The 13190-nt window shown below is 50.0% G+C and overlaps 1 protein-coding gene across 15 annotated transcripts in view; it reads left to right on the plus strand.

Annotated features, from left to right (window-relative positions):
* Window positions 1–13190, plus strand: part of Dnm2 (dynamin 2) — an 88182-nt gene that overhangs the window by 62932 nt on the left and 12060 nt on the right. For 6 of the 15 annotated variants that reach the window (XM_036192534.1, XM_036192525.1, XM_036192530.1 and 3 more), the window contains exons 12-15: window positions 4826–4896; window positions 7183–7234; window positions 8126–8137; window positions 11599–11712. In XM_036192534.1, the coding sequence (XP_036048427.1) occupies window positions 4826–4896; window positions 7183–7234; window positions 8126–8137; window positions 11599–11712 (249 nt within the window). Of the gene's footprint in view, window positions 1–4825; window positions 4897–6000; window positions 6031–7182; window positions 7235–8125; window positions 8138–11598; window positions 11713–13190 lie in introns of all 15 variants that reach the window. The other 9 variants (XM_036192522.1, XM_036192521.1, XM_036192523.1 and 6 more) reach the window with 3 other exon arrangements.

Raw genomic sequence — 13190 nt, forward strand, 5'->3', positions numbered from 1 at the left:
CATCTCACCAGCTCCAAAGATGCATTCTGAGGTCCAGGACCATGGCTCTGTTGGTATAGCACTTGCCTAGCCTGTCTGAAGCCCTGGTTTCCATCACTAGCAGCACCCTGTAAGCAGGGTGTGATAATGCACGCTTGTCATCCTACACTTGGGAGCTGGAAGCAGGAGGATCAGAAAGTTCCTGCCATGCCTTGACTGTACAATGAGTTCCACTCACCAGTCTGGGCTGTCCAAGACTTTGTCCCTCACCACCACCTATCAGTCTCCACCATTCCCAGTGCCGGCCTGTGCCTAGCCTCCCTATCACATGACTGTTGAGGTGATATTAATGTCTCTGTGCAGCTACAGATTAGATTGCTCTGTGATGCAACTACAACTTTATTCATTTCCTAAAGACCAAGGTGGTTTCTTTTTGCTGCGGCCTTCCCCCATAGTGCTTTGGGGAGACTCGATGTGACTCTGATTTCCGACCCTGGCCCTGGTCTTTAGGTTGACTTTCTCCATTGTTGGGGCTTGTTGTTTGTTTGTTTGTTTGTTTTTCCAAGATAGGGTTTCTCTGTGTAGTTTTGGTGCCTGTCCTGGATCTCACTCTGTAGCCCAGGCTGGCCCCAAACTCATAGAGATATACCTACCTCTGCCTCCCAAGTGCTGGGATTAAAAGCATGCGCCACCACCACCCAGCTGTGGGCATTTTCTATGGTGAGCATGCTGTTACCTTTTTAAGGCTGCCCTTGTCCCCAGAGGATGACAGGGACTCTGGAGGAGAGTGGACCTGCAGCCCCTCTGCAGCAGAACCTCTGCTGCCCCTTTCCATACCCTGGTCTGTCATTAATCCTTCAGGTGGGGGGCTAGAGAGATGCCTCCTTGGTTACATGGTCAGCGGACCCAGATTTTGTTCCCAGAACCCACGTGTTGTCTCACAACCATCTATGAATCCAGTTCCAGGGGATCCCATACCTACTTCTGATGTAGTAAGCACTAGGCATGCACTTGGTAAACAGACATTACATCCTGATCTCATGCATTTAAATATAAAATAAAATAAATATATAATTATGGAACCTCATTTCACATACTTAAATGTAAACTAGTACAAGTGTCCATATTGTGTCTGCTTGTTTCTCTGGTGAGTTTCCCCAAAACACCTTTACCATTGATAGCAAAGACACTAGCTTCTTTGTCCTTAAATCTTCATTTAGCACCAGGCCTCTTAGATTAGCTTCCGTGGCCTGGGAGATGTGGGTCTGGTGCAGATGCCATCTTTGCAGTGTGAAGAGTAAGCAGGAGTCTCAAGAGTTCAAGGCCAGACAGACCACCTTACATAGTGAGACCACCTTGAAATAAAACAACGGCAGACTGCTTCCAGCATTCCCAAAGCCCTGGGTTGTAAGCAGATTTTTCTGTCCCTCCTGCCAGCTCCCAAATCACGACATGGAGACTTACTACTAATTATGAAAGCTCGGCTGATAGCCTAGGCTTGTTTCTAGCTAGCTCTTATGACTTACATTAACCCGTTTCTATTAATATACTTTCTGCCTTGTAGATTTATTATTTTTACTCTGTACTGCCCATGCTGCTGTCCAGGTTCTTTAGTCTCTGGCTGTAGACTCTACTGTCTCCAACCTTCTTCTCCCCAGCATTCTCTCTGCCCCCAAATCCTGCCTAGCTATTGGCCATTTAGCTTTTTATTAAACCAGTCCAAGTGACAAATCTTCACAGTGTACAAAAAGATTATTCCACAACATTGGGTTCCATCCCCAGCACCTCATGAACTTTTTAGTGATGGTGCATGTGAGATTGCTCAGGAAGTAGAGGCAGGAGGATCAGGAGCTGAAGGTCCTTCTTGGCTACATGGTGAATTAGAAGCCATCTTGGGCTCCATGAGACCCTGTCTCCAAAGAAAACAAACAGAAAGTCAAAAATCCACCCCCCAAAGCAAGCACTTGTGGTTAGTTCCCATCATCATTCCTGTGGCTGCTGCTGTTTGTCATGTGCAATCAGCCCCTGTGGCACACCCAGCCTCTGTGCCCCGCCGTGGACACTGCCAGGCTTCAATCAGCTGTGGATGACAGCAGCATTCAGGCCGTACCGAGGCGGCTTCAAGGACTCTGCACACAGCACCCAGCACTCCCCGACCACCTCCCGGGTCTGTGTGCTTTGTTCTGCTTATTAGTGAGGACCTAGGGGGCCAGTGGAAACCTTTTGGGGACCCATACCCCCTCTTCCCAAACAGCCTGGCCTGTTCTTAATGGGGACTAGGGTGGAAAGCTGCCTAAGCCAGTGATATCCATGGAGCAACCTCAGCCTGTGCAAACCAGGACCAGAAGCATCTCAGCACACAGGGTTGTAATGGACTATCTGAAGGCATCTCTGTCTGTCAGATTTGATGAGAATGCTACCTTCCCAGGTGTAGATTTGTGTAAACATACAGGGGCTCCTACAGATGTGATTGGGCTTTTACTGTGTGTGGTGCTGGGTTCTAGCCTCATGCCAGTCAAATGCCCTGCCTACCTCTGAACCAGAGCCCCAGCCCGACTTTTTTTTTTTGTTTATTTTATGGGAATAAATATTTTGTCTACATATATGTGTGTGTACCACATGCATGTCAGGTGCCTGTGGAGGCTAAAGGAGGGCATCAGATCTCCTAGAACTGGAGTTATAGACAATTGTGAGCCACCACGTGGGTGCAGGGAATTGAATCTGAGTCCTAGAGAAGCAGCAAATGCTTATAACCACTGAGCATTCTCCCCAGCCTCCGGCCTTACTTTTTTCATTTTGTTTTGTTTTGTTTTTTTTCGAGACAGGGTTTCTCTGTAGCTTTGGAGCCTGTCCTGTATTAGCTCTGTAGACCAGGATTACAGGCATGCGCCACCACCACCCAGCTGAGCCACGTTTTTTAATCCCAGCACTTGGGAATCAGAGGTAGGTGGCTCTCTGAATCTCTTGAGTTTGAGGCCAGCCTGGTCTACAGAGTCAGTTTTAGGACAGCCAGGGCTTCACAGAGAAACCTTGTCTCAAAAAACCAAAAGGAAGGAAAGAAGGAAGGGAAAAGGGAAGGAAAGAAGAAAACAGAGCAATGCTTTGCCCTGGCTGGCTTTTCTTTTTGTGAAAGACCTGCTTTCCGTTGGGGATTCGAGTCCCAAAGAGGATGTGTGGAGTAGTGGGGCAGGGTGTGTGTGTGTGTGTGTGTGAGAGAGAGACAGAGAGACAGAGAGAGAGAGAGACAGAGAGATGGGGATGGACACCATCTGAGGATGAATCAAGATGGCTCCCAGCAGTGTTTAGTTGGGAAAAAAATACACCTTTTATTCTCTAGAGGGCATGTGAGCTAGGGTATGGCTAGAGATCAGGGGTTGAGGAATCTAGCACTCTACTGACCTTGACAATAGACACCAGTCATATGTTAATGAAAGGGCCATCAATTCTTCTTGCCAGAGATAAGGAGAATGACCACTTTAGCAAGCAAGAACTTTCCTCAAGCTCCAGAAGTAATGGAGACCTTTATCCAAATGCCTGACCTTGGGAAAAGGTCTTCTGGGGACCAAACACTCCAGTACAGTTTCTTAGTCTCACTATATGGGCCTGTTCCCCTCATAACAAAAGGGAAGGTCCTGATGCCTTACTCTTTCCCATTATACCGTAACATTCTGATTTCTCTGTATTTACTAACTGAACTCTTGACCTTAATGGCCCTAGGCTCTGGATCTGAATTGTAGGCATTTCATCCTTGGGATCAGGTGTGTCTAGTAAATCTCTAACTTTCCTGTCCTTAGTGTAATTAGAAGGGCACAGTGGAATTCCTGGTTCCATGGTGGCAGGGATTTTTTTTTTTTTTCCCCAAAGAATTACTTTGTTTAGAGAGGCTACCATTGTACACATTTTTATCCTTTTATCAAAGCCTGAACAAAATTTCCCAAAGGGAAAGGCATTCATATTGAGAATCATTAAAAATGAAAATAAAAAGGTGCTGGAGAAGTGTGGTCTGCAGTGTGAAAAGCTGGAACTTTGCTAGGCAGCAGTGGTCAACATGTGCATGGTCCACACCATTTTGTGTTCAATATAGTATGTACCTATATTGTCATGAAGGTGTGCTGCAGGCATGCATGTGCTTTTCAGTTTGAAAGTAGCACTAGCTGGGTGGTGGTGGCGCACACCTGTAATCCCAGCACTCGAGAGGCAGAGGCAGGTGAATCTCTGTGAGTTCAAGGCTATTCTGGTCTACAAACCAAGTTCCAGGACAAGCTCCAAAGTTACAGAGAAACCCTGTCTCAAAAAAACCAAAAAAAAAAAAAAAAAAAAAAAAGAAAAGAAAAACAAAAAGAAACAAAAGTAGCACTACTGAGATCAAAGGTCTAAAGTCATAGTGCATTATGATGGGAAGCCAGCTTCGGTACATCTCAGTGGTCGAGTGCTAGCCTAGCATGTATAAGGTCCTGACTTCCAACCCTAGCCGTACCGGTAAAAGAGAAAAAGAAAGGAATGAACCCCAATCCACATCCCTAACTTAGTAGCATTAGGCCCCAGATTCCAGGTGGGTCATGGGCCAAAGGAAGACACAAGATCTCATGATCAGCCCTCGAGGCTGTACACATGACCACCACATTGGGCTACCAGGCACTGCCCCTTCAGCCCAGTCTTCCTGCGGGGCTCTTTCCACCCGCATGCAGATCTACCCTTGTCCCAGTGATCCAGCCTTCCTGCTGAGCTCCTGCCTAGGAGCCTGCTTGGTTGGGGGGGGGGGGGGGAGTGCCCGCGCACGTGTGCTCACTGCCTTCCTTGCTGTTCTGCACTCCACACTCACAGCCCCCCCCCCACTTCCCTCTAGATCCTTCTTCTGATTGACATCGAGCAGTCGTACATCAACACGAACCATGAAGACTTCATCGGATTTGCCAAGTACGTGCTTATACTGCCAGCGACAAGGGCAGTGCCCATTCCCGCCCCAGCACCAGTATGTCTGTCTGTCTGGTGGGAATGCTAGGCACAGTCCGGAGCCATTGGAGAGTACCTTGAAGCTTTTTGGGGCTGATCATGACTTCTGTCATAGTGCCCTCGCCCAGCAGGCTATCTGTGGACATCTCAAGGACAAGTGGGGCTTCTGTGGATATTCTTAGGGAAGGGGAAGGCCAGCCAGGTTCACACCCTGCAGGACTTCTCAGATCCTTTCATGGGCTAACACACGTCTGAATCCCGGCCTTTTCACCATCAGAGCACTTCACACACTTTGATTTCCACATAGATACTATAGATTAAAAACCAGAACGTTGGGCTGGGATTTGTCTCCATTGTTAGCACACTTGCCTAGCGTGTACCCTGGGTTAGACCATGTAAACCAGGTGTGGTATCTGGTGCATTGGTCCTGGGTCAACTATATCACTGAACCAGCTAGGGAGACTTGAGTGCCACTAGGGATGTTCTGGTGGCTCATGTGGGTTCTCTTAGATGTGGCTAATAAAGACTATACCACACACCATCTATATACTACTGGTGTACTTTGATGCCAGGCCCCCGGGTGGAGCAGTCAGCAATCCCAGCCAGGTCCACCTGCCCACAGGAATTCCCTATGCTAAGTCAGACAGGACAGTATGTTCAGGGCTCCTGGAAGTCCAGAGGGTGGCTATGGGGCCTGACCTTAGGGTTCTGGAGACCTCTTGACAAGGAGTGCCTACTGGGCTCAAGGCTTGAATTGTATGTCATGCTCTGGGCAAAGTTGATGAAGCATCTCTTCTGGGCTGGGCACATGGGGGCTGAGAGAAGTGAGTGAATGAATGATCAGAAGCCCCTCTCCGAGGACAGGTCACCTAGGGCCCCGGTGCTGGGAAAGGCAGCCTCTGTAAGTCTTGCTTTCCCAGCCGTGCACGAACAGCATGGCCCCAGTTCCCTCAGCTCAGTGTCTCTGCTTCTCATACTTCACCCACAGTCCTTCTCACACTCTTTCCTATTTTTCCTTTGACCACTCCACCTCTTTCTCTGGATTCTGGGGCCTTCCCGCTTCTCCAGCTGTTACTATACTGAGGAGCTGGTCACAGGGTGGGTATTGCCTGCTGTGTGCCTTTTTCCCTGGTGTGTGACCCAGGAAAACAGTTGTTTTCAGGTGGTTATGTAGTTGTGTAATTGTTAGAGCAGTGCATATATCAAAACCAATGAGGAGAGGGAAATATAGTGGCCTGCCTAGAGGGACTGGGTGCAGAGTGCTTTCCTGGCATACACAAAGACTTGTGTTTCATCCCCGGCACCTCATAAACCAGGTATGGAGGCACTAGGTTGGTAAAGGCAAGAGAATCTTGAGTCAAGGTCATCTAGGCTACATGTAGGGTTGGAGGCCAGCCTGGGCTACTTGAGGCCCTATCAAAACTGACTGTAAACCTAATAGTGCACAATCCCAGCGCTTGGAGGCTGAGGCAGACAGATCTCTATCAGTTCCTGGCCAGCCTGGTCTACATAGTTAGATAGGGGATAGCCAGGGCTACATAGTGAGACCCTGTCTCAAAAGACTAAGAGGGAGCTAGAATTGCTGTGGGTCTTTGGGGGAGAGCTAGCCCAGCATGCATGAGGTCCTGCATGTGTCTGCTGCATCCCCCTTTAAAAAGTGAGGGAGGAGGGGCTTGGGGATTTAGCTCAGTGGTAGAGCACTTGCCGGGGATTCGATCCTCAGCTCCAAAAAAAAGGGTGTGTGTGACTGTTGATGAGGAAACATGCAGAAGCCTCCTGTAATGGGTTTAGGTGGTCCCTGGCTTAAGTCAGGACCTTCTAGCGAGCCCCTTGGCCAGTGTGAGCCCCGGAGTTAGAGGGCTTGTTATGAGAGCCACTTCTGGACTGATGTAGGGCCAGGGTGGGAAGGGAATGTGAAGAAGCCTCAAGTGTGTTGTGCTAAGGTCTCCCTGGGGCCAGCTCCCTGTCCCATCTCCCCTGCGTCTTACACCTGCTCTTTAAAGGTCTAAGTTCAGTGACTTGTAGAAAACAGCTGGTGCTTCTGGAGTGCCCCTGAGAAGGGTCTAGAAGCCAGGGTTAGCCAGATACACTTTTCTTGTTCCATGTGCTCTAGCTGTCCTCTGCATACAGGGGCCATGTCTTTGCCGATAGCCTTAGTGAGTCAGTGCGCCCCTAGGGTAACACCCCAGCGGCCTCTCTTCCTCTTCTTCCTACTTTCACCTGAACACGCCTTCTCTGCTTCCGTTACAGTGCCCAGCAGAGGAGCACCCAGCTGAACAAGAAGAGGGCCATACCCAATCAGGTAGCTCCCCTGCCTCCACTGTCATGCTCTTCTGGGGACAGCAGCACACTGAGCACCATCATAGCACTTGATATGGGAAATTGACCCCTTAGTACCAGGCCACTCACTCCCTCAGCCACTGGTCCACACAGCTGTTAGGGCTACGGCTCGCACAGGGCCTGGGGGCCAAATTCCAACACCCAAAGGCCTTACCTGACATCTAAGGTGAAAGTTAGAGTTGACCCCCAAAGCAGGGGATTGTGTAACAATCACCACCCTGAGGTGTGTACAAGCAGATTGTGTTTCCTAACTCTTGGCCCCAGGAGTGAATCAGGTAGGTAGAAGCCATGGAAGGTACCACGGGCAGCTCAGGAAAGATGGAGGTGGTTTGAATTCCACACCCGGAGAACCCCCAAGTTTCCTTTATACCTACCCCAGCTTCAGTGGCCTTGCATATTTATGAATGGCTTCATAAATGCCAGCAGCACATGTCTGGTTAGGCTTTTTCTGTCCAGTTTCTGTGTCCCCCAATCCCATGTCAGGCTGGGGTGAGGGTGGGTGCTGTGCTATTGTATCTTGCACGATTTAGAGCCAGATTGGGGATAAATGTAACAATTGCATGTTTTTGAATTTTCTTTTTTTTTTTTTTTTTTTTTTTGCGCTTGCCATAGGTAGTTCATATATTGTTGCTTTTTTTGTTTGAAAGAAGATAATGAATTAAATATTAACACCGTGAATATAATTAATAGCATGTAATTTTTTTCTTTTGCTGTTTTTGTTCCTCTGCTCTTCTTTCTCCTGTCACTGTGCTTTCCCCGCTTTTTCTCCGTCCCTTCACGTCCCTTCACCTCTCCTCCTCCTCTTCCTCCTCTTTCTTGATTGACCCACAACCCTAACTTTACATTCTCAAAGGGGGAGATCTTGGTAAGTACCTGCTTAGTGTGGTAGCTAACTTAGAGATTCTGTTCGTAAAGGAGGTCCACCCTTCACCTCGACTCAAAAAACTAACCAATGAGCTAACCTGGGAGCCACATGCCAACGCTGTCACTGGACCTCTTGTCCTGGGTATCTGTTGCTCTCACAAAAATACTAACCCAATTGCTCCTTTCTGGGAGGCACACTCCTCTGGCTGGTTCCTAGCAGGTTCTCCTGGTGTCCTATAGTTCAGAGATGGCAAATACGCAGTTCACACATAGCTTCCATCCCCGCTCAGCTTCCTAGCAATGGAAGATTTTGCTCAGATCCTGCTGAAATTCATTCTTGCTGCTGCCCGTCCTTACCCTTTCTGCCTTCTGTGCAGACATCACTTACTGACCAGAGCATGTGTTATTACCACATGCAGAAATTTGCCCTTTCTGTACCTGTGGCAGGCATGACTAAATGATCCAACACCACCCCTTCCTATGATTTTCCTCCTCAGCGAGCCTGGGGCAGACATTGCTAATCAATCCTGGCATCCTTTCTTAGTATATATACCATCAACTCCTTCATTCTGTAGCTGTTGTAACTGATTGTACTAATGTTTTTCTTTCAATTTCTCCATGTGATATCCTACTCCTGTACCCATGATGGACATAAATAATCAGGTTGGCTCTAGCCTACTGCCTCCATGGGAGATAGGATGATTAGTGTGGACATTCAGCTCCACCCCTACCCCCACCCCACACCTTTTTTTCTTATCCATTGCCTGGGACAGACATCACTAATTGATCCCAGCACTTTTTTTCTGCTGTGATCAGAATTGTTGCCATACTCCTCTGGGCAGCCCCCACCAGTCACTTGATGTATATCGTATTTGCCATCCTAACTGTGGGTAACTCATCTTCCATTTGTACAAGGGCTGGGAGCTGGGGTGTGAGGCCCAGCCTCGTTGAGGGCTGATTCTAGGTGGAAGTACTCCCTGCAAGCAGCTTGACCCCTAGCCCTGGCAGGCCCCTTTCTCCAGAATAGTCTTCTCTGCAAAGATATTCTTTGGGTTTGGAGCCTTTGCAAAGGTTGAGCTAGTTCTGTGCCAGTGGTGGGTCCTTGGTGGGCCTAGGGCCTGGCAAAAGCAGGCTGGGTCAAGGTTGAAGCCTGGTCCAGTGTTAGAAGAGGGGCCAGGGACCAGATCATCCTTAGGCCTGGACCAAATCAGACAAGTACTGCTTCTTCCCTCTAGCCCAGATAGCCATTGTTTCTACCTGATTCCATTCTCCTGACCATAAAGCCACGTGCAGCCACAAGGCCATGAGCATGGCTGGTCATAGGCTCTGGGTGCCTGAGCCATACTCCGTCTTCCAAATGATCCTCACCCAGGGAGGAGACCATCCTGGCTCCCGCTGAGCTCATCTTGCTGCCCAAGCCACCAGGACGGGCCATCTCTCTTCTGTGTGCCTGCATGCCTGTCACTGTGTACCCCAGAAATGGGAACCCTAGCTGCCTCTCCTGTTGCCACACCTCTCCCCTGCTTCCTTTTCCCCCTAAGTCCTTGGGTAGGGCTATGAGCTGGGTTCCCGGTCTGCCTTGGAGATAAGGAGGCAAGCCTTCCCTGTTCCCTGGGGTCAGTCTGTGTCTGTACTCATAGGGTGAGAGTTTTGTCTCCAGCTGCACTGGGGTGTCTACACAGGCAGGGGCTGGAAGGGAAGGTGCCTTGGGGCCTCTTGCTAGCTCATGTGCCCTGAAGCCCAGTCAGCCCCTCTGGCTGCCCTTACCCTTAGTGGAAGCAGCTGGGCCAGACCTCCAAGGGACAATGACACACTTGTTATGCAGGAGTACAGAGACCCTACCACGTGGCTTACTCTTCTTTTGGTACAGTGGCAGCTTGGGCCCAAGTTTCTCTCCTGTGGTTGACATGTGGTAACTGGGTCTAAGTCTAGTTAAGCTCTTGAGGCTGGGCTAACACTAAGTGAAAGGGCAGACCACAGCTACTGCTACCACAGGCTGTCTGATGGTCCAGAATCAAGCAATCAGCCTTGCCAACTCACAGCCAGCCTAGGTGGCCTGGGGTCAGGGGTGTTCCTGGAATGCTGAACTTCCAGAGGCCATTTTGGAATGAATTGGTATGAGTCAGTCACTCTGTTCATAGCATGGACATCAAGCCCTCCCTGGGGCCTCCAAGCATCTCTAGGAATCTGAGGTCTCTTGACATCCCAAGGAGGGAAAAATCTATACCCTCAGCTTTAATGAGGGATGTCAAGTGGCACCTTATGCTGTCCCCAAACCAAGAAGGGACTTCAGTAGTTTGCAGGAATCCTTGAAACTTTAGTGGCCGCTGTAGCCTTCATGGTCCGTACCTGGAGCCCACATGTGCCCACTGTAGCAGAGTAGGTGGACACAGGCCCTGTTTAGGTTTGGCAGCTGTGGAGGCAAACAGGATAGGGAAGAAGAAGCCTCAACTCCAGGCTCCAGACTGACCCCCAGAGAACCTGTTCTGGGTTCTTGTACTCCATTCTCCCTGGGAGCCCCAACTCTTCATGGATATGCACAGCACATGCTCTGTGGCCTGCCTTAGTCCCATGCATCCCTGTTGCCACCTCTGCTTTCTTCCCACTGTCCCCAGTATCCCCAGGTCAGGAGGTGGGGGGCTTAGGCCTACATGTGACTCCGTGTCCCAGGGATCACGGGAACATGAGAATGTGGCCCCCCAGTCTGTCTGCGCCTAGCAGTCAGGTGAGTCCCCAGGCTGTCCTGGCTTCTGTTCCCCATCCAAATGACATATGGCCCAATGAGCTCTTTCCATGGACTGTCTCCGAGCCCAGACCCCTGAGTTGTTATGCATAGAAAAGTATGCTCGCTGTGCTTGAAGCTAGCTGGGACAGAGTCCCAGTCTGTTGACCCTTTCAGGGTCTCTGGAAATGGTCCTCTGGGCTGCTGTCTTTGTCCTCAGCCCTTTAGGTAAGACAAAAGAGCTTGTATGAGTGTGCCACCTTGGTGGGTCCTCCCAGGAAGGAATGACAGCCATCAATCACATGGTGTGGGTTCTCCATCAAGGCATCTATGCTTACTTTGTGTGACCCAAGGAAGTGCAGTTTCTTAATGTCACACTCCACATGACCTCTCCCAGCCTCCTGGCCTGAGCCCCTTGCCGTTCTTAGGACGTGCATTTTGTTTGTATGTCACTCAAAACACTCTTAACCACAGAGGGCCTCTAGGGTCCCAGCTTGCAATTCTGACCCTGGGCTAGTGATTTGTTTTCTGTCTGTCTGTATCTCCATCCATCCCCACACCTGTCCCAGCTCCCCAACTGATTCCCAGCCGGGATTGCTTGGGTTGACATGGAGCTAGGATCCTGGCTTGGGGCTGGAAGTATCCCTGGCGCAGAATCAGGCTTCCATCCTTACTGGGTAGGGAGGGGGGGATGGGGTAGCAGGGCTGTCCTCCCTGCTAAGATGAGTCCTCCCCACCAGGTGATCCGCAGGGGCTGGCTGACCATCAACAACATCAGCTTGATGAAGGGCGGCTCCAAGGAGTACTGGTTCGTGCTGACGGCAGAGTCCCTGTCTTGGTACAAGGATGAGGAGGTGAGCAGTTGGGGACAAGGGTGGCCTGATGAGGAGAGAGAAGGAGATAATTCCAAACTGATTTCCCCTTGGCCAGCACTCACTTGTTCTCTCAGTCACTTGAGAAAGGGAGTTTACAGTCAGCATGGTCACATGCTGAAATCTCCACACTAGGAAGCAGTACAGGCAACCTGGGATATGGGCTACGTTCCAGACCTGTCCGGGTTGCATAGGCCCGGGGCAGACAGTGAAATGCTTGTCCTGTTACAGAGGATCCGACTCCAGTCCCAGACCAGTGTGAAAGGCGGGCAGTGTGCGGTCTAACAGGGACGGGCAGACACAGGGTCTGCTGGCCTGTCTCAAAAAGCCAGAGAGATGACACCCAAAGTGGTCCTCTGGCTTCTACGTGTGTACATGGGCATGCTCCTACACATAAAACGTACACAGACCTACACAAGAGGAATGAGAAAGAGGAAGAAGTTGAATGTGGGCGAAGCTCCATAGGTGGACTACCTGCCTGGCACACATGAAGCCTTGGTCCATCCTCACTCAGCATCACAGAAAGCAGGCGTGGTGGTACATGCCTGTGATACCAACACTCAGGATGAGAAGTTCCCAGCCATGAAACTTCATCATGCGTATACTTCTCTATGAAGGGTGGACCCTGGCCTGAGTTCCCTCCCACTGTTGAGGGAGCTGAGGGGCATTCTAGTGCCAGGCCTCGTATAGGGCCCTGCTCCCAGCACATACCCTAGTGTTTTGTATCAGTGGTCACCCCTGTAGACTCTTCCAGCCACCATATAGGAAGGACCCCACCATCACCAGTGGACCAAAGGGGTGCTGAGACTTCAGCATGGTAGGGACACATGTGACAGGAAACCTGTTCCTGCACATTTCATTGTCCCTTCTTAGAAGCTGGTCAGCTGGTGTCCTGGCCCCTGAAGTGGTATAGGTACCCTCAGTGGCAGGGCCAGACTTCATTGGTCTTTTTTTTTTTTTTTAAACACAGACTGGGTTTAATTTCACTCTGTAGCTCAGGGTGACACTATATCCTCCTGGCTCACCCTCCCTGTGCTGGGATGTCAGGCATGCACCACCACATAGGGTTTATGAGGCAAGAATGGAGCTCAGAGCATTGTACATGTGGAGGAGGCACTCTCCCCACTGAGCCCCAGGCTTCTCTGGTCATTGCTGTGAGGTTTGGGAGGACAAAGGTGGTGGTGGTACCAGGCCCACATGGGAGGCTTGGTGGAGCAGGTAGGACTATAGACTTCAAATGTATTAACATTTATTTATCTGAGTGTATGTGCACAATTGTGCCAGAGTACGTGGACGTCTGAATACAACTTCCAAGAGTCTATTCTCTCCTCCCCCATGTATCTCTTCTGCCATGTGGCCAAGCTCAGGATGTCAGGCTTGGCTGCCAGTACCTTTACCACTGAGCCATCTTACAAGTCCTCATCCCTTTCAGTAAGTGCTCAAGCCCACCTTGGGATTCG

Source organism: Onychomys torridus, chromosome 7 (genome assembly GCF_903995425.1).
Source record: "Onychomys torridus chromosome 7, mOncTor1.1, whole genome shotgun sequence".
In the NCBI taxonomy this organism is placed as follows: Eukaryota; Metazoa; Chordata; class Mammalia; order Rodentia; family Cricetidae; genus Onychomys; species Onychomys torridus.